Here is a 25,776-nt window from a genome sequence, read left to right on the forward strand (position 1 = left end):
GTCATGCCAGGTTCTTGTCATGTCTCCCAATTTGCCCCACGCATGCATGATTTTTCTCTCTCCTATGCTGTGAGAGTCACAGAACAATTCAAAGAAGGATAGGTGTTGTACAGAAAGGGGGTGGGGGCAAGGTCTTGCTCAGGTGTTTGATTGATTTCCCACCTGTAATAGCACAGGCAAGGAGACACCAATTAATGAAGTCACACGAGGCATGGAAGTTTCTAGCCAAATATGCAGAGTTCAAGAAAAGGGTAGGTCAGGAAGAATTGGAAATCAGGGAGAGATAACTTGTTGAAACAAAGTCTAAACCCATAAAATGATAGACTGTAACCTCCTTGAGAGCAGGAACTATTTCACTTTGGTCTTTGTGTCCTTAGCAACTAGCAGAGTGGAGTACATAGTAGATGCTCAACAAATGTTTATTGATCAATTGAAAAAATAGAAGGTTTTTGGACAACTACAAAGAGTAAAAGTTTAGAAAATAGTCTCAAAAAATTAGCCTCTCAAAAAAAATTTTAAAAATTAGCCTCTCAAATAAGGAAAATAAAAAGATGAAGAAACAAGGAAGAGGGGAGGAAGTGATGAATGAATATTAAAGATAAAGAGACTCCTAAGAGAGAAAAAATTAAGTTCAGCAACAGTCTCAAGAATGAAGTGGATCTAGTACAAGACATGGTGTGTGTGTGTGTGTGTGTGCTAAAAATCACAGAGAACCTAACATTGATTAAATATATATGCACAAATGTGTTTATATGGGTATGTATTATATATGTGTATACATGTTTATATATCTGACAATTCTAATAGAGATCTATTAAAATGAAGAAGACAAATCAATAATGAAATTAAACAATATGGATAAGGCTTGGGAAAACTGGAATAAAAGTAAAGAACTGTAAAATAAAATCCTCTTATTAGAAAGCAAATTAGCAAAAGTGACAAATTATGTAGCAAAGAAACATCAAAGGACTTATCAGTTGGAGCAAGGTTTGAAAACTGTAGAAGCAAAGATGAGGGAACTATAAGACAGAGCTCTGAGAGAGAATTTCTAAACCATCACATTCCCCCCCAAAAAAGTAAAGAAAGAGTCCAACCATGATTTTTCAGAAAAATTCCCCACATGTAGTAAGATCAAGGAATGAATTATAGATTGATAGTATTCTCCAGACTTCAGAGAGAAACATAAAATTCAATTCACTCAGAGATATTGTCACATTTCAGAGTTTTGTGGACAAAGTGAGAGTTCTGCAATCAATCAATCAGCATTTATTAAGCACCTATTATATGCCGAGAACATGCTAGGAGTTGGTGGTATGAGGACAAAAGTTAAATATGTCTTAATATTAAGGAGCTTACAATCTAGCAAGGAGAGACAACATGTGTGTACATATGTGTATGTTTAGACATATGTATGCACATACAAAATAGATAAAAAGTAATTTAGGAAGTTTCCATTCCTAAGCAGATAAGGGTTATAAGAAGAGTATTCACATAGAGTATGTCCCTTAAAAGAGACTAGAGATTCTAGGAGGTGGACATGAGAAAGGAATACATACCAGGCATGGTGGACAGCCTGGGCATGGAGCCTGGAAATGGAGGATTGCATGTGAGAAATAGCAAGATGACTCGTGTGACTGAATCTATAGTGTGTGAAGAGGAGTGATGTGTAATAAGGCTGACTCAATTACTAACAGGGGATTCAGTGTCATGTTATACAGGGTTAGCAAAACAACAGTGGAGCCACAGGATTAGAGATTTCTCATTGGATGGAACCTGAAAGAACATCTAGTCCCACCACTTTGTTTCACAAATAAGGAAGCTGAGGCAAAGAGAGATTAAAATCCAATAGGTAGTAAGTGAAAGAGCCCAGGTTAGCTAACTTCTTATCTAGTGCTTTTTACACTAAACCATTCTGCCTCCTCAGGTATTGTATAACCCAATGCATCTCGAAGGATGAGGGGACAGAACTGGAAGAAAGATTTATTATAAATGTTATTCAGGAAAACCTGGACTTAGGTGAACTGATGCTGAGTGAAGTGAGCAGAACCAGAACATTGTACACAGTAAGAGCAACATTGCCCTTGATTGATTTAACTCTTCTTAGCAACACAATGATCTAAGACAATTCCAAAAGATTCGTGATGGAAAATGCCATCCACATCCAGAGAAAAAATTGATGGAGTCTAAATGCAGATCGAAGCATGCTATCTTCACTTCCTTTGATTTTTTTTCCCCCATAGTTTTTTTCTTTACTTTTGTTCTGCTTCTTTTTTTACAACATGACTGCTTACTGTCTTACAGAGAGAAGGAGGAAAGGAAAAGGGAAGAAAAAATTTGGAACTAAAAATCTTATAAAAAAAGAATGTTGAAAATTGTCTTCATGTGTAATTGGAAAAATAAAATATTATTTACATAACACAATGTTATTTGGGGTAAGTAAAACTCCATTGGGGTTGCTATATTCTGCAATGGTCCCAAAAGTGAGAAGAGAAAGAATTTGGAGGAGAATTCACGTAAAATGTTACAACAAGACTATAAAAATAATAGCAGATTGGAGTGATCTGCAATTATTTCAAGACAAAGGGGAGCTGGTCAGATTCTGCAAGGAACCACAGAACGGTAGATGTTGATATAATCTCCCCATTTCAATCGTCTTAGTGGAATATTAAAGCAACAAGGGCTTTGACTCAATTAGCAAATGTCCAACATTAAAATCATTTTGACTGACAACTAACCATCATAAATATGACAATAAATAAATAACAAAACAAAATAAAAGGAGAGAGGTGTAGAGAAAAGTGATTTTTGTGGGTATCACAAATATTTAACAAGCAAAAAATGGGAAGAGAAAGAGTAGTTATTCCTAAAGTGACACATATCTAGGAAAGAAAACCACAGAAGTGATTGAACTAATTTAGAAACTGGGCTTAGTACTATGGGTAGGTGTTACTTAGTACTATGAGATGTGTGTATATTTGTAAAGGCCAGGATCAAATTGTATGAGGTTGTGGGTATGTACCTAAAAAATTTCTGTGTGTTTATGTAAAAGTGAGAGTGGAACTATAGGTAGTGCTTTAGGTTTGAGTCCAGGCTAGGGTTTCTGTGTACATGTGAGAGTGTTTATATGTAAAATAGGGATTAGGGTAATTTAGTGGAAGTAAGAAAAGTCACATGTTTTACTAACAAAATAAAATATAACTGAGTGTGATAGAGGAAAACTCAAATTTCATTTATTCATACATCTATATACATACATACATAAACACACAACAAATAAATGATTTTTTAAGGTGGTAGGCACTATCAGCTGGGAGATCAGGAAAAGCTTTATGTAGAAGCGGACACATGAACTAAGCTTTGAAAGAAACAGAGCTAAGAGTTCATTTCAGCCTTGGGGGACAGTCAGTACAAAGGCAGAGAGACAGTAGATAGAATGTTATGTGTGAAGAATAGCAAAGTCCAGTTTGTCTGGACTGTAGAGTGCATGAAAGGGAGTAATATATAATAAGACTAGAGAGCTAGGTTGGAAAGTGCTTTAAGTATCAAACAATGGAATTCATACTTTATACTGGAGGTAATATAGTGCCCCTGGAGTTTATTGAGTAGGAGAGTGACAAAGTCAAATTGTACTTTAGGAAATTACTTTGGCAGCTGTGTGGAGGATGCATTGAAGAGAGGAAAGGCTTGAATCAGGAAGCCAATTAGTAGGTTATTGCAGTACAAGAGGTGAGAAGTGATGTAGCCCCCAAAGGGCAGTAGCTATGTGAATAGGCAGATGGTGATGAATATGATAGATATGGTGGAAGCAAACTTGACAAGACTTAACAACTCATTAAATATGTGGTACGATGAAAAGTGAGGAGTTGAGGATGACATTGAGGTTGAGAACTCAGTAACTGGGAGGATTGTGTGTGCCCTTGACAGAAACAGGGAAGTTCAAGGGGCAGCGAGGTGGCGCAGTGGATAGAGCACCGGCCCTGAAGTCAGGAGGACCTGAGTTCAAATCTGGCCTCAGACCAAACACTTGTCACTAACTAGCTGTGTGACCCTGGGCAAGTCAAGGGAAGTTCAGAAGAGAGATGAATTTTGGGGAAAAGATCATTAATCCTGTTTGTACATAGTAAGTTTGATATACTATGGAATATTCAGCTGGAAATTTCTAGTTGTTGGTGACGTGAGGCTGGAATTCAGGAGAGAAACTAGAATATATAGATCAGTACAGGATTCATTCACATAGAAATAATAACTCATGGGAGCTGATGAGATCACCAACAGAAAGAGTGTAGAAGGAGAAGGTCAAGGATAGAGCATTATATTTGTATATCAATACAATTGCAAAACACTCTTTAAAAAATAAAGAATGACAAATATTGGAGATGCAGTCATTGTTCATTGTTGGATCATACCAATATAATTAATAACAATGACAATTTAATTTACAGATTCTATGCTATGACAATAAAACTACTAAGAGGATATTTCATAGAACTAGGCTAAATAAATAAAAAAATTCGTTTGGAGGGAAAAAGGCCTAGAATTTCAGAAAGAATGAAGTAAAGGTAGGAATGAAGGTGGCATGGTACTTCCAGGACTCAAATTATATTGTAAAAATTATATTATAAAACATGTATCATCAAAATTATTTGGTACCGGTTAAAAGAAGAATAGTAAATAGTTTAAATAATTTTGATCTTGGGTTTGATTGAGAACAGAAATTTAGTTGGGCAAGAACTTCCTATTTGACAAGAACTTTTGGGGATACTGAAAAACAGTTTGGCAGAAATTAGGTTAAGGCCAACACTTTACACCGGGAGAAGGAGGAGGAGGAAGAGATGGAGGAGAAAGATGAGAGAGGAGGAAGATGAGAAGGAAAATCAGAAGAAGAAGAAGAAGAAGAAGAAGAAGAATACAATAGTATTCCATTACATTCATATGCCACAAATTGTTCAGCCATTCCCCAATTGATGGCCATCCCCTCAGTTTACAATTCTTTGCCACTATAGAAAGAGCTGCTATAAATATTTTTGTACATGTGGGTCTTTTTCCCATTTTTATGATCTCTTTGGGATACAGACCTAGAAGCGGTATTGCTGGGTCAAAGGGTATGCACATTTTTATAGTCCTTTGGGCATAGTTACAAATTGCTCTCCAAAATGGTTGGATCAGTTCACAACTCCACCAACAATGCATTAATGTTCCAATTTTCCCACATCTTCTCCAACATTTATCATTTTCCTGTTTTGTCATGTTAGCCAATCTGAAAGGTGTGATGTGGTACCTCAGAGCTGTTTTGATTTGTATTCTCTAATCAATAGTGATTTAGAGAATTTTTTTCATATGACTATGTATAGCTTTAATTTCTTCATCTGAAAACTGCCTATTCATATTGTTTGACCATTTATCAATTGGGAAGTGACTTGTATGCTTATAAATTTGACTTAGTTTTCTATATATTTTAGAAATGAGGGCCACCAAGTTTCTTAAGGAGGGATGGGCTGACCCAGGCTGGAAACAGAGGTGGTCAAAGAAAATCTAGCCTTTGAGAGATAGACAGACAGACAGACAGAAGAGAAGAGAAGGATATTTTGGATAATTTTCACAACAACGATTAGGAGGAGAAATTTTTTAATTAAACTTTTTTAAATGAAGATTTTCCTTGTGTCTCTCCACCCCTAGAAAAGAAAAAGAAAAAGAAAAAGAAAATTTCTTATTATAAACACATATAGTCAAGCAAACTTTGGATTGGCCATATTTGTTGAAAAGTATATCTCCATCTGCACCCTAAATTCATTATCTCTCTATGAGAAGGTGAGTAACTTGTTTAATCATGAAATCTCCAGAATTATAGTTGGTCATTGTGTTGATCAGAGGTCCTAAGACTTTCAAAGTTGATTGTCTTTACAATATTGTTATTATCATATAAATATAAACCATATAAATGGTTTTGATTATTCCATTCTGTATCAGTTCATACAAGTCTTGCCAGGTTTCTCTGAAACCATCCCCTTTGTCATTTCTTACAACACAATAATATTCCACCACATTCATATATGATAGCTTGTTCAGCAATTCCCTAATTGATGGGTGCCCCCTAACTTTCCAATTCTTTGCCATCACAAAAAGAGCTACTATAAATATTTTTGAACGTATGAGTCCTACTTCTCTTTCTTTGATCTATGAGGTATAGACCTAGTAGTAGTATCACAGGGTCAGTGAATACACACAGTTTAATAGCTTTTTGAGTATAGTTCCAAATTACTTTCCAGAATGGCTGGACTTGTTCACAAGTCCGCCAACAAAGCATTAATGTACCTGTTCTAAGAGGTACAATAAAAGGATAGAGGAGCTCACAAAAACCAAAATGGATAATATTAGTTACATAAAACTGAAAAGCTTTTGCCTTAAAAAGATCACCGTAAGACAAGGGACATCATTGTTTGGGGGAAATCTGCATCAAATATCTCTGACAAGGGTCCAATATCTAAAATAAACAGTGAATTAATCACAATGCATAAGACCAAGATATTCCCCAATGAAAAAGTAGTCAAAAGACGTACACAAATAGTTCTCAAAAAAATTACAAACTATTATCTTCCATATGAAAGATTTCTCTCCTGATGAAAAGACCAGGGCTGAACAGAAAATTTGATTTTCAAATACAAGATACAAGAGAAGCATAAAAAGGTAAATAGGAAAGAGAAAACATAAGGGATTCAATAAAGTTAAACTGTTTACATTCCTACACGGGAAGGTGATACTTGTAACTCTTAAAAAACTTTATCACTATTAGGGCAGTTAGAAAGAGTATAAATAGACAGAGGGGATGGGTATAAGTTGATTATGATGGGATGATATAAAAAAGTTAAGGGGTGAGGAAGAGGATTGCGCTGGGAGAAGAGGGAAGGGAGAGGTAGAGTGGGGTAAATTATCTCACATGAAGAAGAGCCAAAGAAATGTCAGCTTTAACAACAAGAGAAGAAATTGAAGGAATTAGAATAGGCAATGAAGAAACAAAGCTATCACTCTTTGCAGATGATATGATGGTATACCTAAATAATCTTAAAGAATCTACTAAAAACAAAGTTGAAAAAATTAGCTACTTTAGCAAAGTTGCAGGATATAAAATAAGCCCACATAAATCATCAGCATTTCTTTATATTACCAACAAAGTCCAGCAGCAAGAGATAGAAAGAGAAATTCAATTTAGAATAATTGTGGACAATATAAAATACATAGGAATCTACCTGCCAAGACAAACCCAGCAACTATATGAATACAGTTACAAAACACTTTTCAAACAAATAAAGTCATATCTAAACAATTGGAAAGGTCAATCGTTCATAGATAGGTCGAGCCAAAATAATAAAATGAAAAGTTTACCTAAATTAATTTACTTATTCAGTGCCATGTCAATCAAACTACCAAGAATTATTGTGTAGAGCTAGAAAAAATAATAACAAAATTCATCTGGAAGAATAAAAGTTCAAGAATATCAAGGGAGTTAATGAAAATAATTGTGAAGGAAGGTAGCCTAGCAGCACCAGGTCTCAAACTGCATTACAAAGTGATAATCATCAAAACAATCTGGTAATGGGGCAGCTAGGTAGCTCAGTGAATACAGCACTGGCCCTGGAGTCAGGAGGATCTGAGTTCAAATGTGAGTTCTAGCTGTGTGACTCTAGGCAAGTCACTTGATCCCAACTGCTCCCTACCCTCCCCCCCCCCCCAAAAAAAATCTGATACTGGCTAAGAGATAAGAAAGAGTGGTAGATCAGTGAATAGATTAGACACACAATACAGAGTAGTAAATGACCACAGTCATCTAGTGTTTGATAAACCCTAAAACTCAAGCTTTTGAGACAAGAACTTGCTGCTTGACAAAAAAAAAATGCTGGGAAAATTGGAAAGCAGTTTGGCAGAAACTAGGTATAGACCAACATTTCACACTGTATACCAATATAAGGTCAAAATGGGTACATGATTTAGACATAAAAGTTGACATCAAAAGCAAATTAGGGGAGCATTGAAAATTGTATATGTCAGATCTCTGGAGAAGGGAAGAATTTATGACCAAATAAGAAATACAGATTATTAAAAGATATGAAATTGATAATTTTGATTATATAATAAATTTAAAAATTTTTACACAAACAAAACCAATGCAACCAAAATTAAAAGGAAAGCAAAAAGCTGGGAAATTTTTTTTACAAGTGTCTCTGATAAAAGACAAATATATAGAGAACTGAGTCAAATTTATAAGACTACAAGTCATTCTCCAGTTGATAAATAGTCAAAGGATATAAACAGGCAGTTTTCAGATGAGGAAATTAAAGCTGTCTATAGTCATATGAAAAAATGCTCTAAATCACCATTGATTAGAAGAATACTAAGTAAAACAACTCTGAAGTACCATCTCACACCTATCAAATCAGCTAGTATAACAGAAAAGGAAAATAATAGATGTTGAAGGGGATATGGGAAAATTGGAGTACTAATGCACTGTTGGTAGAATTATGAACTAATACAGCCATTCTGGACAACAATTTACAACTACATAACTATGCCCAAAGAGCTATAAAACTGTACATACCCTTTGACCCAGCAATACCACTACTAGGTCTTTATTTCAAAGACTTTTAAAAAAAAAAAAAGGGAAAAGGACCTATTTGTACAAAAAAAAAATTATAGCAGCTCTTTTTGTGGGGGCAAGGAATTGGAAATTGAGGGGATGCCTCTCACTTGGGGAATGGCTGAACAAGTTGTGGTATATGATTGTAATGGAACACTATTGCTACAAGAAATGACTAACAGTCTCAATTTAGAAAAAATTTAGGGTGGCAGCTAGGTGGTGCAGTGGAAAGAGCACTGGCCCTGAAGTCAGGAGTATCTGAGTTCAAATCCCACCCCAGACCAAATGCTTGACACTTACTAGCTGTGTGACCCTGGGCAAGTCACTTAACCCCAATTGCCTAAAAAAAAATATTTTGGAAAGATTTACATGAACTGATGCAAAGTGAAATGAACAGAACCAAGACAACATTGTACACAGTAACTGCAATATTGTATAATGATCAATTGCAAATAACTTAGCTATTCTGATCAATACAATGATCAAGACAATTCCAAAAGACTCATGATGAATAATGCTTTCCACCTCCAGAGAAAGAACTTATAGAATCTGAAAGCAGACTAAAGCATACTATTTTTCACTTTCTTTATTTTTGTGTATTTTTTCTAGGTCTGTGCTTTCTTTCACAACATTACTAATATGGAAATATGTTTTACATGATTGCACATGTATAACCTATATCAAATTGCTTATCATCTAAGGGAGGAATAAGCAGAGGAAGGGAGGGAAAGAATTTGGAACTCAATTTTTAAAAAAATGAATTTAAAAATTGTTTCTACAAGTAATTGGAAAAATGAAATATTATTCAAATAATTTTTAAAAGATTTCTCCAAGTCGCTAATAAGAGAAATGCACATCAAAACAACTCTGAGATTTTACTTCACTTCCAGCAAGCAGACAAAGATACATAAATGAAAGTAGTCAGTATTGTGGGAAAACAGGTATGCAGAATAGTCCACTATTCTGGAAAGCAATTTAGAATTATGTTCAGAAACTAAGCAAAACATGCACACTTTTTGACCCATAGATTTTACAGTGAAACATATGTCCTCTCAAAGAGGTCAAAGAGAAGGAAAGAAAAAAAGTTCCATAGACACCAAAATATAAATAGCAGCACTTTTTGATATAGCAAAAACTGAAGACAAAGTAAGTGCCTATCAACTAGGCAATGGTTAAACAAATTTCATTACATAAATGTAATGGGATGTTTTATTGCCGCAAGAAATGATGAATATAAGTAATTCAGATAAACATGAAAAGACTTATGTGATGTGATTCAGTGAAGTTAACAGAACCAGAAAAACAATATACACAATGATGAGAATGTAAATGGAAAGAAAAAAATGAAACTGAACACCATGTAATTATAATAATTGAGCTTGGCCCCAGAAAAAAAGTTAAGTCCTCCCTAATTGGGAGGACTGTTGGTATGAAATATTGCATATTGTCAGATAGAGTTGATGTGGTGATTGGTTCTGCTGAGGTACTTTTGTTAATCTTTCTTTTAAAATCTTTGTTTTAAGTAATGGCTCCAAAGTAGAAAAGGAGGAAGGAATGCATTTGGCAATGAGTATGATGTAAAAGTAAGAGACATCAATAAAATAAAGATTTTTTGTAGGACACTACAGATATGAAAACTTAGAAGTTATATAGAGTGGAGAAAGCAGATGCCAAAGAACTATACATACATACATATATATATATATATATATATGTATGTATGTATATATGCTGAAGACAACTATGCAGTAAAAGCTAATAATAACAGCAACAAATCCACACTACATGTGCAAGGTTAGAAAGGATCATGAAAATAAGAACAGTGTTAGAGTTAATACTTACAGCTTTGGGGTTGGGGTAAATAAAGAATAATTAATAGAAATATGCAGATATGGAATTTTAAAATCACAGAATTTCAGAGTTTAAAGGGAGTTCAGTGACTACTTAGTCCAAAACAAAAAGAATTGTCTCCACAACATACCTCCTGAGACAGCCCATTTCACTTTTGGATGGCTCTCATTGTTACAAGGTTTGTTTTTGTTTTTTGTTTTTGTTTTTGTTTTTGTTTTTTTTCCTGATGTCAAGCCTAAAGTGATCTCTTTGCAAAATCCACCCATCTTCCTTGTTTGGAAATAGAATGAGTCTGATCTCAATTCCATGTCAGCTCTTCAATACGTGGGATCACAGTTTAGAGTTGGACAGGACCTCCAAGATTATCTAGTACAGTGCTTCTTAAACTGTGCACCACAGTTTAAGAAGCGCTGACGGGGTTGCGAGTAGGAAAGTTTAAGAAGCCCTAATCTAGTCCATCTCCTTCATTTTATAAAATAGGGAACTGAGGTATAGAGAGGTAAAATGACCTACCCAACAGCACAAACATACTAAGGGACAGAGCCAGGATTCTTACCTAGATCATTTGCCACCAAATAGTTCCACTATGCTCTCTTCTCTCTAAAGATAAGCAATCACATGCCCCTATGCCGTCTCTTTACCAGCATCAACTTAGCCAATTCCTTTAACTGATGCTCATGTGACATGATCTCAGGGCTCTTCACCATCCTGGACTGCTTCCAGTTTTCCAATGTTCTTCCTAAGATGTGATATCCCAGACTGAGCACTGTGCTCTAGATGTGGTCTGACCAGGGCAAAATGTAGCAGGACTGCCACCTATTTATTTTTGGACACCAAATCTTTCTTTATTCAGCCTAAGATTGTATTAGCTTTCAGTCATTTCACACTGAGGATTCTTATTGAGTTTGCTGTTCCCTAAAATCCATACATGGTTTTCAGAGGAACTGATATCTAGCCTTATGTCTCTTAATCTGTTACTTGTGAAATTGGTTTTTTGAATGAAAGCTTAGGATTTCACATTTATCTCCATTAAAGGCAGTATGGCAGCATGGAAGGACAGTTGGTCTTGGAGTCAAGAAGACCTGGGTTCAGGTCCTACCTCTGACACACTGGATGTGGGAACTCCCAAGTAAATCACTTAATCTCCTAGAGCCCTTAAGCAAATCTCCAAGACTAATTTGAAGACTAGCTTGTCATCTACATTGATAGGAGTTTCCTCACCAGGAGTTTCCCATATGTATGAAATCACAAGTCCAGATCAAAAACTTTCCTTTTCTTAGATTCAGCCCAATATCTGTCAATATCTTTCTGAGTCTTGACTCATAGATCTAGAGATGCTCAGAGGTCATCTAGTGCAACCTATCACTCCATAGGTGGGGAAACCAAGGCTCAGGGAAATTAAGTGACTTGCCAGAGGTCACAGACAGTAAAGATCAAAAGTGGGATTTGACTCTTCACAGTCCCAAACCTGTACCATGTTGCCTTTCCTCTGTCACATGCAATCATTTTTAATATCTTTTATGCTCATTTTTCTTTTCTTATGCTCCTGTTTGTATATTTGAATACTAGTACTTATAAACAGATATTAAAAGTGTATGAACACATACATGTACATAATGTGTATATATTTATATGTATAGATAGGTATATGCATACATATATGTGTGTGTGTGTGTGGGTGGGTGGGTGTGGGTGTGTGTATGGTGACATATAGTTGGTCTAGGAAATCAGATACCTGCAGGATCTTGAAGACCCAGGACTTGATTTAGATCACTAAAACCCACGACTTCATAGATTACACAATGATTTATTTAGCTTGTATTAGGGAGACATAATCATATTTTTATTTTATAAGGTTTATGTTCTTGCTCATCTACAATTAGAATCTCACCTCCTAGGGAACTTTGTATCATTTTATTACAATTACAAATTAGCTCTTAATCCAAGCTGGCAATAACTATTTATATACATTCCTGTTAGTTTAAAACTCAGTCAAATTCAAATTGACCTATTTCCCCACTTCATAAAAGAAACTGTAGCTGAGAATTTCTGTACCTTTCCATGCTGACTACCAGTTTCTCTGGTTTTTTGAAGAGCTCAGCTATGTAAGCTGGCATTTTTATAGATGTATGAGTCATATTGGTTTGTGTTTGACTGTTATTGCACTTTTAGTGAGATAAAAGTATCTTTTGGAAGGCAGTACTTCTAATAAACAATAACACTGTGGGTTTTTTTAAAGAACTATTCCTCAAGTTCTTACTTTGGTCCTTTACTTTTGAAACCTGTGGTGTTACTTTTAAAATATTGTTCACCATTAAATCTCAAAGCTTCATTTGAGACCTTTGGGATGGAGGTATTATCTGACAGAAAGGGAGTGTCAGCTTAATTGGTTATGTGCTTCCTAAGTGACCTTTGAAATTTTAATTGTAAAGGGTAGGTAGGGACAGTCCCCAGAGACTAGAAACTGCCAGGAGTTGGGGGGGAGGAGGGTGGGACTTCTTGATTCTGCTCTATTGGCTAGTCACCTACAGAAGATCAGCAGCTAAATCAATATGCACAGTGCAACTTGCAGCCACATTAGAGAGCAATTATCCCGAACTTGTATAGATTCATTTGCTTTATCTTTTATCTGATTAGTTGGGTTTTATTCTTTTGATTTTTTTTTTAATTTTGATATAGGAAACTTCCTCAACCAATGCAAATTAGCAACTGTTCTGCAATTTACAATCTTAGAGAATCCTCACTGATAGGCATATATAACCACATGTGTACCATATATACCTGTACCTATATATGTGTACATTGTATCCTCTCTTAGAAAGAAAACTCATTTGAAGGATTTGAACCCAAGGCTTCCTGACTTCAGGTCTACCACTCTATTTGCTACACCACAATGCAACTGGAATCAAGTTAAAAGTAGTGGATGAATTGGACTCAGCAAGGAGAATGGTGGTACTCAAGAAGCTCCTTCCCTCCAGAGCAGGAGTAGGAAAGCAGTGGCCTCAAGGCCACATGTGGCCTTCTAGGTCCTTGGGTGTGGCCTTTTGACTAAGTCCAAGTTTTACTGAACAAATCCTTTTATTAAGGGGATTTGTTCTGCGAAGTTTGGATTCAGTCAAAGGGCTGCATTTTTAAGGGGATTTGTGATTTAGATTTAGATTTAGTCAAAGGGCCACACTTGAGGATCTAGAGGGCCACATGTGGCCTCGAGGCTGCTGGTTCCCCACCCCTGCTATAGAGGCCAATTTTCACTCCAGTGTACCCTAGGCCACTGGTTTCTGGAGGACATTGAAGAATGAGAATTTGTTGTGAAAACATCTTTGAGATTTATATCTTGCTTGTGATGACCCTGGAGGCCTGAGACTGAGTACGTCCTGGCACAGACAAACATGAATCCAATAAACCAATTCAGATTTCCCCAAGATTCTTTGGGTGATAAGGACCTGACCCAGACCGGCAGCAGTGGTCAGAGGAGAAAAGGGAGTATATTTAATAGATGTTGCAAAGGTAAAATTGACAGACCTTGGCAACTGATTGGATATGGGGTGGGGATGGGGAAGGCAGTGACAGACAGTGAAGAGTTGAGAATGACAACTAGGTTGTGAGTCAGAGAGACTGGGAGAGTAGTGTCACCCTCTACAGTAATAAGAGAAGGTAGCAGAAGGATTGGATTTAGGGGGAAAGATAGTGAGTTCTGCTTTGGCTATGTTGAGTTTAACATGGCTACTGGACATCTAGTTCAAGATGTCTGAAAGATAGTTGGAGATGCAAGATTAGAGGTCAGCAGAGAGGTTAGGGCAGAATAGGTAGTTTTGAGAATTGTCAGTTTACAGATGATAATAAAATCTATAGGAGTCAATGAGATTACCAAGTGAAATAGCATAGAAGAAGAAGAAAAGAGGTCCCAGGACCAAATCCTGTGGGACACTTACGGTTAGATGGTGTAATCTGCATGAGAGCCAGCAAAAGTTATATAGGAAGAAGTTGTCATCTAAGTAGGAGGGGAGCCAGGAGACAGTGGTGTTCTGAAAACCTAAAGAGAAGAGATCATCAAGGAGAAGAGGGTAATCAACAATGTCAAAGGATGTAGAGAGCCAAGGAGAATGAGGACTGAGAAAAAGCCATTGGCATTTACTGCCATTTGGCAACTAAGAGATTGTTGGTAATTTTGGAGAAAAAAAAAACAAATTCTTGTATCTCAGAACCTTGTTGGGAGGAATAATTTACTTCTAACCATTAGACTATGTGTTATATTGCCTATTCCTCTGCCAAGTAAGATATTTTCTTGGTATTGTATCAACTAACAGAAGAAGGAATAGAAGCTAAGATACCAAAATTATTAGAAAAAAAGGGAGAAGTGATTGGGAGGAGGGGGAGTGCTACAAAATAAAAAAGACCAGAGAAGTGTAATTGTAGAGAGGTAAAAATGAATATAGAACAATAAGGAGGCAAATAGAGATGAGAGTTGATGAGATCTAGGCAATTCTTTTCATGGGTAGTAAGGATGATTTCATGGGCCCTTCTACCTATGCCTAGGGCTCATTCTTCCTCACAGAACCATTAGGTTATAGATATAAAGGGGAAAATAGTCTCTTGATTTAAAAAAAACTGAGATTAAGAGAGAGAGCACATTTATTAAATTCCTTACTATGTGCCAGTCACTGTGCTAAGTGCTGAGGATACAAAGATAGGCAGCAAATGCTCTCATTACTTTGGTATCCCTAGCACTTAACACAGTGCCTGACACATAGAAAGGTGCTTACTGTACCTTCTAATGGAGGAATATAACACATAAAAGGGAAATCAAGGGAAAAAAATCAAGTTATAAGTAGTAACTGACCACATACATAAACTTTATTGTAACATACAGTGGGATAAATGATATATGTGGTATATTTTAAATTAAAATCGAATGCAGGGCATTCTTAAAAATCAAGCACTAGGATGCAGAATGAAGAAAGCAAAACCAAAAGAACCACCTATATGATGACTATAAAATGTAAATAAAAGGCAGCAATAAAACTCTTGGTCAAATACAGTGGTCAGTACTAGGACCACACAGGACATGACCTTTCTTTCTGTTGATCAATCAACAAGCCTTTATTAAGCATCTACCAGGTGCCCCGGGATTATGCTGGGCTGGTGATTAAAAAGACAAAGAATGAAACAATCCCTACTCATAAGGAGTTTACAACAAACTGTTTTCAGTGGGTAAGCTTTATAGGGGCTATTGTTGAGATGTTTGTTGGGAAACATCAATTGTGTGATTTATATATACATATATACACATTATACATATAAGCATGTATATATATATATATATACATGTATATATATATAATTCTAATATAGGTAACTGCATCTGGCAGAAGTGTTCAGATACCTAAGTCTGTCAATTTTAATTTAGTCTAATGAGGAAGCTTGAATCCTACATTTATATTTTAATTTATTAGAGAAAGTTAGAAACCTAAACTGAAGTTTGCTCCATTTTAACCACGTAGGATGTAGACTGGTTTTCATTCCTAATACCAACAAGGAGAATTACATCTTAATGAGGACCTCTCTTAGGCTCAGCATACTATTGACTGACATCATCTAGACAACAACAAAACAGTTTCTTCCTTTCTTTACTCTCCCGTGCTGTCAGGAAATGGCTTTGATGAAGTCTGTGCTCACCTGCCAAATTGAGTAAAAGTGGTCAGTAACATCTTTAAGTTTCCAGCCTGGCCTCCTTCAGAACCCGTGAATTCACTGACAATGATGTATTCCATTCATTTTTTCATTTGGGTTTTTCTTTTTTGAGAGAGAGATAAGCAATATTGTCTTTAGCAGGTTCACATTCTAGGGGAGTACTGGGTTTTCTCTTTAGAACCCGCAGGCTGCTTAAAGGAGGGTCAGGCTTGGAGGTGGAAGACTAGCTCCCTCAAGAGTTGACAGCTGCATTACCCCAGAGCAAAGAGCTGCTGATGTAATTTGGGTCCTTCCTCCTTCAAGTCGATATCTCCAGTGATTCTACACATTGAAGAAGATCAGAGGGTTTTAAAGAACTGAAATGTGCTCTCTAACTCTTTGTTGAGAGCATGGCAAGCTGGTACCAATTATAGAACAGGAAGAAGAATTTTTACAGCTATCAGGAAAAGAAATCAGTTTATAAGCCTGTGGTATTATAGACTTTTTCTTAGTTTTCATACAAGCTAAAATTTCCCTTCTCTGTTCCAGACAGTTTAAAACATTCTTACTACTTGAACCACAAGTTAGCCTCCCAAGGCTCCTTTCTCCTATAACATTCTTAGATCATTCCTATCCTTTTTGCTCTGTTCAAGCATTTGTTAACGGACCTACTACAGGCCAGGCACTATTCTAGGTTCTAGGGAAAATGAAAAGTCCTTAGAGAAGTCTTCCATATGTCATTTATAATGTATCTCACCATTCATCTTTCAAATCTTTCTTCAAACATTTCCTCCTTGGAAGATGACTGAAGGACTTTGGCAGACATAGTCTATGTCCTGGTCTGGTTTTGTTCATCATTTTCCTGCATGTGCTTTCTAGGACTGGATCCATCTTGAGTTTTCCCATCTTGGTTCATGCTGTCTCCTGTGACTGGAATACTTTCTTCTCCTCATCTCCCCATCAATCCCATAAAGCCCAGTTATCTTCAAATAGCATTTCTGCCATGAAATCTTCCCTTCTCTCCCTATCTGGAAATATGTCCCCCTCATCTGATCTCATAGCAGTCCCTACTTGTCTTCTGCACTTATCAGATTCTTATTGTTGTCAAGCTTTTCTGCATGTGTTTTGTCATCATTACTAGGATATAAGCTTCTTGAGGACAGGGATTGGTTTTCATTTATCCTTATACTGACCTCAGTGACTGAGGCATTGCAGGCACATAGAAGGTGATTAATAAATGGTAAATTAATTACTACCCTGTTGCTGTCCAGCCACTTGTGTCTTCATAGACAGAGACCCCTTTATGGAACTCCTGTGTGTTAAGCCAAGTACATGAGTATTATTTAGTCCTCATGTATTTTATTTATTTATTTATTTTTGCAAGGCAATCGGGGTTAAGTGACTTGCCCAGGGTCACACAGCTAGTGAGCATCATGTATCTGAGGCTGGATTTGAACTCAGGTCCTCCTGACTTCAGGGCCAGTGCTCTACTTACTGTACCACCTAGCTGCCCCACTCATGTGTTTTAAAGATAAAGTCAGAGAACTGTCATGTATTAGTATCAGCTTATTAGGTATCTTACAGAAATTCAGTTGTCTTTCATAATGCATTAGCAACCATATATATATACATACATACATATGTGTGTATACATATTTATATATGTGTGTGTGTGCCTGTGTATGTATGTATATCAATACAAAGAGACAGACAGACACATGCTTTGGCCTTCATTATTATTTGGGATTTTTTTTGGAGGGGGGAATGGGAAAATGGCAGGGAGGAGGGGTTTTCTCAGGAAGTAAGATCCCTATGACATCTTGGTCCTTAAACTAGCCTATTAGTGGGAATTGTGAAGACTGGATTATTTTTGGCATTCCTTTCCTTGCTTAAAAGGTAGAAGGGAAGGAAGGCAGATATTTCATTTCTGACTGAATTTGGCTCTTTGGGGGAACCCTTAACTCCTTACTAGTGTTCATTCTTCTCCTCTTCCCTTTTCCTGTCTCCTACTAACTTGATATACGATGTTGGGCAACTCACTTAACCTCTTTCAGCTTCAGGTATTTAATACCAAGAGTGGGTGTAATTCCTTGTTGGAGTAAATGAGCTCCAGAGGTTCCTTCCAGCTTTATGTTCCATAATTTGTACTCATTTCATGGAAGACTTCAACTACTAGTTCATTCTCGCTAAATATCAACGTATAAAAAGAAAGGATGGTGAAGAAAAGCCAACACAGAATCCGATCATCATTCACTGATCAGGAAGAAAATCCCCACTTTTACCCCCAGAGCATTGTCAGCTGTCATTTGCAGAGCAATGAATGCTGAAGCCAGGACAGTCTGCTAGTCTAGAAGGTTAAACACCTCCCTTACCACCTCATAGCACTGGCCTGAAACAAGAAGCCTGGTTAGATTTCCTGTGCTCTTTCTTACAGTCTTTAATGATGGTATATTAACTATGCAGGAAAAACCCGCTTCTGCTCAGATGTTGCATTTCCCTTAAAGGTTCTTACATTCTCATGGAATTTAAATGAATCTTCATCTAGACCAGAATTTTTAAGACCTTCAGATATACAGGATCTAATTGTTTTGTTTTATTTATCTCATTTCTTACTTGCTTCATCCTAATGCATTAGGTTAAAAATGTGCTTTGCTTATGGGCTTGGATGGGGAATGAAACACTTGGGATATTAATCACTGGGAAATATATTGAATGGAAATATGATTAAAGCACAGCATTTATTCCCTGAGCTAGTTTGTTTCTTCTCTTCGTCCAAATTTTGTGGCTGGTATCTAGGGCTTTCTGAACTATTCTTTAAAACCAACTTGGTCTCCAAAGAGACTACTGACATAATAATTGACTACTCAATCTGAAAGATGCACCAGCTTAAATGTCCACAGCTATTATCTATTTCTGTACAGGAAGGTGACCCAACTTGGAGAACAGAAACATTTGTGTCTTAAAAGGAGGTAAGTGGTAGGAATGAGACAGAGTCCCCCCAAAAGCCTTCCCCTTGTTATCTAGACTAGATCCCTGAGCTGGGAGTAGTTACTGTTACAACTTAGGAAAGATAAACTACATTGACTTGGATATAAATGTCATTCCTTAAAGCTCCCCAAATTCCACCTGGACAAACAAGCCCAAATTTTCAGCTGAAAAGAAAGAAATATAGAGAATAGCCCAGAAAGCAGTGACTGTGGTGCAATTTGGCTCCCCATAACCTCTGCTTTTCCACACTTCAAGGTTATTTGGAAATTGATGCTGGGCCCAGAGGCAGGTGAGGGGATGTGTCAAGGAGGGGGAGGAGAACACTAAAGGCTCTGGGCAATTTGTCCAGGGCTGTTGCAGTCATGGTGGACTTCTCTAGTACAGTGTTTGTATTTCAGAAATACGGGGTTAATATGGTCAGCTAGTTGTCTTCTTTACATTTCCAACATGAATGTAAACCTTGAAGAGTCTTAATCCTGCCTTCAACCCCTACTGTGTATGTATATATATGTATGTGTTATATGTATGTCATATATTGTGTGTCATATATTTGTAAATATGTTTTATCCAGTGTGGTGAGGGTTCAAGGTTTTCCTTAGTAAAAGACAAGCTTTCAGCTCCCTAGCCTTCTCCAAACTCAACCCACATAGCTTCCTTTTCAGGATCAACCTCGAGGAAATAGGTAGGATTAGAGACCACTGCTTCCACCTCTCACCCCAAACCCTACTGGGAGGGGAGGCTGGTGACAGGAAACTGCGAACCAAGGAAAAGTAAAGAGTCATTCAAAAGCCAGTAGCCGCACCCCAAGGTCGTTCACTGTGCTGACAATACTGAGAAATTAGTGAAATATATTAAAGCCATCTCCTTTCCCCCTTTGACAGCCAAAGCTCCTGAAAAGAACTGACTGCAGTCAGGCTGATTGTGGGAAAGAAACTTTACGGAGGAGAAAGGAGAGACAGATAGCAACAAGGGAAAGAAGGAAAGAGGGAAGGAAGGAAGGAAAGAAGGAAGGAAGGAAGGAAAGAAAGAAGGAAGGGAGAAGGGGAAGAGGAAGGGGAAGAGAAAACCAACCTGAAGAGAATGGTTCTCCCAGCTTTAAAAAGACTAATTTATTCGTCTTTGGTTTTGATGCAAGAGGCATAGTTTCTTGCTTTCAGCTCTAGAGTCCTCCCAATCTATTGTCCCTTTTTTGAATGAGGCTTTTTGGCGTCCCAGCAGAAGTAACCACTCTATGAAAGAGCTAAAGGCTCTCGTGCTCTGCTGCGGAGACGCAAAGGGAAAAGTTGGCGGCATTGCGCTCAGCTAGAGCCAAAGCTCTCCAGAACGATTACCTTTAGGGCCCTGGTGGAGTGATTTTTTTTTTTAATGTCACCTCTAATCAGTGGGTCGTGGCCTCCATGCGAACGCTCCCCGCCCCCTGTTCCTTTTAGGGCCACAGTCCTCCCTGACTACCTCCTCTCTTCCCTCCTTTTCCTCCTTTCCCTTCCCTTCCCTCCCTCCCCTCCTCTCCCTGGGTCCTAGCGCCGGAACGTCCCGTCCCGCCAGCCCGGTGTCCCCGTGAGACCACATTGTGGTGGCTCGGGCTGGAAATCGGATATGCTTCATGTGTCACCTGGCGATCAGAGATAAAAGAAGCACAAGAATCTCTACTACCTTTAGAGCTTTCAGAAGTGCCGTGCGCCAGGCTTCTGTATCCGGAAACTTGACTCTCCAGACCCTCCACTCCCCATCTACCTTCTAGAACCCCCATATTCCATCGCAGGTACTGATTTCTTGTTTTGAAAGAGAATCTTAACACATGTACACAAGGAGCGCCGGGCCTCACCCTTCCCTCTTGGTCGCTCGACTCCCCTTTCCTCTTCTCACCCCCTGAGCCACCAGCTGAAGGAATACTCGCCTCCTACAGTACCTTGGACTGAAAGACACGTTTCTCTGGACTCCTTATCAGTGCGCCCCAGCACTTAACCTTTCTAGCAGGTTCCAACCCAGCGCGATGGTTTAGCTGATCTTTTAAAAAAAAAAATTCTTTGAGGTTTAGGGGGAGGGAGGGGAGGCACATTTTGCTTCCCGAAGGGAAACAGAGTAGTGAATTACTTTTTGACACAATGGAAATTCTTCTTTGCTCCCTGAAGTTCCCCCAGTACATAGAATGGGCTTGCATGTGTCTGTTTACACTAGTGGTGGTTTGTTAAGAAAAAACAGCACTCAGGAAAAGTGGGCGTTCTGCAGCTGCACCTCTCAGCCGAGGGACTGGGCTCTGAGCCACACTTCCCCCTTACAAAGAGCTAAAGAGTCGAAAGGGGTGTCTGGAGCGAGGCGGAGAGGGGACGGGGGAGGGGGTAGCTTTCTTCTAGAGGGCCTGGCGCTAAGACCCAGGGAATCTAAACCTGCCACCAGTTTCCCAGCAAGCGTTTCCCAGCAGGACACTAGAGGGCGATGCCCAGCACGGGATTTTGAGACTATATAATAGCAGCAGTGAGGGAGTCGAGCCATTAGCAATTAAGGGCGGACGAGCTAGGGTACTTGGGCTGGGTGGCGCTTGGAGGGAACGGAGGAGAGGGTCGAATCCGGGGCTGGAGGGGCGCTGGAGAGGCGCTGGAGAAAGAAGAGGGCACGTAGCTCCACTCATCTCTCTGGAGTCTGCGAAAAGGAAGGAGGGAATTGAGCTCTTGTTGCTTCCCCCAAAGAAGCCAATTCCCCTCTCTTAGTCCCGGCCCGGGTTGATCTTGTTGGTTGTTGGCGACCGCTGGGCGTTCCCCGAAGTCCGGGTGCCTGTGCAGTCTGGATTCCCGGAGCTGGTCACCATGCCGGGAAGATTTTAGCTCCCCCATGGAGCAAACCAACTTCTACGAGGTCGAGTCCCGGCCCCCGATGAGCAGCCACCTCCAGAGTCCCCACCACCAGCCTAGCAGCGTCGCCTTTGGCTACCCCCGGGACTCTGTCCCTCCTCAGCCCCCCGCAACACCTGCAGCCGCCGCCGCCTCGGAACAGCTGGGCGACATCTGTGAGAACGAAAACTCAATCGACATCAGCGCCTACATCGATCCCGCCGCTTTCAACGACGAGTTCCTAGCCGACCTGTTCCAGCACAGTAAGCAGCAGGAGAAAGCCAAAGCTGCCCTGGCGGGGGGCGAGTTCGACTATCCTCCGCAGCCGCATCCCGCCGGCCACGCCATGCACGGAGCCCACGGGCCTGGGAGCCACCCCCACGTCTATGGCTGCATGGCCGCGGGCTACCTGGACGGCAAACTGGACCCCCTGTACGAGCGCATTGGGGCCCCGGCCTTGCGACCACTGGTGATCAAGCAGGAGCCCCGGGAGGAGGACGAGGCTAAGCAGTTGGCGCTGTCCGGCCTCTACTCTTACCAGGCGCAGCAGCAGCAGCAACAGCAGCAACCACCGCCGCCTCCTCCAGCCCACCACCACCATCACCACCACCACCATCCGGCGTCCCACCTCCAGTACCAAATCGCCCACTGCGGCCAGACCACCATGCACCTGCAACCAGGGCACCCCACGCCACCGCCCACGCCTGTGCCTAGCCCTCACCACCAGCCGCCGCAGCCACCGCATCACCCACACCAGCAGAACAGTCTACCCCCGGGAGGAGGACTCAAGATGATGTCCACGGACCACCGGGGTAAATCCAAGAAGTCTGTGGACAAGAGCAGCAGCGAGTACCGAGTGCGTCGGGAACGCAACAACATCGCTGTGCGCAAGAGCCGGGATAAGGCCAAGCAGCGCAACGTGGAGACCCAGCAGAAGGTGCTGGAGCTCACGAATGACAATGACCGGCTGCGCAAGCGGGTGGAGCAGCTGACTCGGGAGCTGGACACGCTGCGAGGTATCTTTCGCCAGCTCCCAGAAAGTTCCTTGGTTAAAGCCATGGGCAACTGCGCGTGAATAAGCGCTCTCCCCTCCCGCCAATCCTTCTACAGCCCAGACTCCCGGTGGCCCCTCAGGCCCTTCGTGGATTCCGTCCCTCAGCCTCTCCCTCCGAACCCACCCAGACGCAGGACTGAAGGACGTTACTTTGGACACTGGTGGGGTATTTTTTTCTTTTTAAATTTCAGACCAGACTGATCTCGAGACTGTCCAAGACAGAACGAGGAAATTCCGGTGCGATAAACCCTGGCTGGCTTTGATTCTCTGCCCCCGCCCCCCGCCCCCAAGCCGGTCAGAATCTCTTCGAGTTTGAGATTTGGCCTTAGGTTGTTGTCTACAAGTTTCTTTCTAGTCGGGGGTGGGGGAGAGAAACCGGGAGTGAGGGTGGGGGGCCGAGAAGAAGGAAGGGAGAGAAGCCCGGAAGCCAGGCAGCTCTAGTATTAAGCAATAACCCTGTGCCTTAGGAGCGAGACGCGTTTAAATTGAAACTCTGGGATTCCCAAGTGTCTACGGAATGGAAGGAGCGAACCATGTGCCTTTGCCATTTGATCTGGAGGTTCCCCATGTTCCTACACCCCCAGCTTACCGGGCTCTATTTCTCTCCCCTCCTCTTTCTGCCTAGGAGAGATGCGGGAGCCTGGGGAAAGGTCGTAGAAAGTGAAGCTCCAGTCATTCTGGGACTGGGGTTTCGGAGGACAGGTGGTGGGCCTTGCCTCATAGACCAGAGAAAGTAGCGTGAGTGAGATCGGGGTGAGGGTAGAGGGAAGAGAGAGTGGGGGACGGCTTGCGAGGACACTGAGCCGGAGAAACAACTTGGTGATATTCTGACGAGAATATTATAAAGTCCTTAAGAAGAGAAAGAAACCCCAGTAACTTGGCTTTAAGCCTGTGGTTGCTGCCCCTAGACTTGTGGGAGCCGAGTTTCTGAGCCGAGGTGGGGGTGTCTTCCTTCAGGGGTTGGACAGTGATCGGCAGACAGCTCTCCCCATAAGAAGAGTGACTGAGGGGCTGAAGTCCTAAGTCAGCAGCTCCCCCCTCCTCCAAGGAAATGGTGTGTGAAGGGCAGAACGGGTGGGGGAGTCAGGGGACTAGTGAAACTGTCCCCTTGAGGAAGGCAGGGGGAATGGGGGGGGCGGCTAAGCCAAACATAGAGAAGCAATGTCTGTACTATATGTCGAAAAGTCGCAATAATACCAAGCACAATGAATAAACTCCCTTGAGATGGGGGATTTAGTTACAAAAAGCAACCAGCCTGTTGCTTTCTCAATTAATTGATTACAAACCCCAATCCCAGGTTAGGTCTCAATTGTGCAGGCCGAAGTGTAACTGTCCACCTCTGTATGCTAATTAATGTTGCAGCCCGAGCATCACCTTGTTTGTATTTTTCACTCAGATTCTGACCGAGATTTTCTTTGTTCATAAGTGGAATGGAGCTCTCCAGAGTTTCTACTTTCCTCTCCTTTTATTATTATTGTTGTTTTCCTCTCCCTGAGGGGTGGGGAGAAGCTGAATACCCTCTACCTCCCTTTTCTCTTTGTGCCCCCTCTCTCTCTCCCCTGGTCCCCAGGGAGCAGCTCCCCAGAAGTGGTGCAAGAAAAAGGCAAGGATAGGCAAGTGGGCTGATTGAAGGGTTTGGGGCAAGAGAGAGGAACCCTGGAGATGACCTAGGTTCCCTCAAGACAATCTCAGTCAAAGCAAAGAACTGGGCCCAGGCCAACGAACTCAGCCCACACCACCACCTCCAGACAGGGGCCCTGTGACACTCAGGAGCTGGTGGGAGACTTTTTCCAAAGGCACCCCCACCCACAGCTAAGCAGCCAAGCTGTGTGCCCAGGGGAAATTGAGGCATGGGAGGGTGGGGAGGAGAAGGAAAGGGCCAAGTTGTCTTTTGTTGTTGTTATTGTGGGAGGATATTTTATTTTCCAGATGTGATAGATGGGAATTTCATGTTGCCTGTTTTATGTACAAAATATATATAAATATATAAATATATTATATATAAATGTCTATAAAAGTGGAGCTCGGTGTCTTTTTAAAGCCAGAGTGAAACTACATGGGAGGGTTGTCAAGGGCCAGGTCCCATAACTCAATAAACATTGCATGTTCTTGATGTGAGTGAATCCATGCTCTGGCTCTTCATTTTTGCCGATGGCAGTCCCAGTTCAGTGCTTGGACCTCCAGTGGTGGCAGCAGGGTTGCTCCCGGGACTCCACTGGTTGGCTTCATTTCCGAATCAGTTTCCTAACAGTTGTACTTCTACAGGAGAACTTCCAGGACTCTGTTCTGGCAAAAATCTACTGGGGTGTCAATGAGGCCTGGCCAGGATGGCTAATTCTTACTGGGAAGAGGGCAGTTAAAGAGGCATGGCACTGTCCCCTAGTAATCAAGATTGGGGTCTTAGAGGTGTTCTCTTCTTGCCCTAAATTAAGATCTTGAGGCTGCTGCACAGGTCAGTGAGTTTCCATTCTCCAGAGCAATGAGCAAGAGTGCCTCAAGACAGTTTGTTTTCTGAAAGGTGGAGGGACAAGAAAAACAAGGGTGAGTGTCAGGGGTTCAGGCTGGTCATCTGACCTCTTTTCCTCTCCCCAACCCAAACTTCCACTCCAATCCTGTCCTGCTGTAGCTTTAAGCTGTTTTGGAGTTCCCCAGCCCAAAACACAACTGCAAGGCTCTACTCACTGTATCTGAGAGCCAGGAACTGTGGATAACTCCAGAGGTCAGCTCATACAGTGGCTTCCAAAGCAGTCTGAATG

The 25,776-nt window shown here is 40.6% G+C and overlaps 1 protein-coding gene across 1 annotated transcript; it reads left to right on the forward strand.

Moving 5' to 3' along the window:
- The first annotated feature begins 21,488 nt into the window (after window positions 1-21,488).
- Window positions 21,489-25,138, forward strand: LOC114047132 (CCAAT/enhancer-binding protein alpha-like). The gene has a single exon (XM_027867887.1). It carries the CDS (start codon window positions 21,968-21,970, stop codon window positions 23,039-23,041), a length of 1,074 nt encoding a protein of 357 aa, XP_027723688.1. The 5' UTR covers window positions 21,489-21,967; the 3' UTR covers window positions 23,042-25,138.
- Window positions 25,139-25,776: the final 638 nt, after the last annotated feature.

The sequence above is a fragment of the Vombatus ursinus genome, unplaced genomic scaffold, assembly GCF_900497805.2.
Source record: "Vombatus ursinus unplaced genomic scaffold, bare-nosed wombat genome assembly UNPS02014786.1, whole genome shotgun sequence".
NCBI lineage: Eukaryota > Metazoa > Chordata > Mammalia > Diprotodontia > Vombatidae > Vombatus > Vombatus ursinus.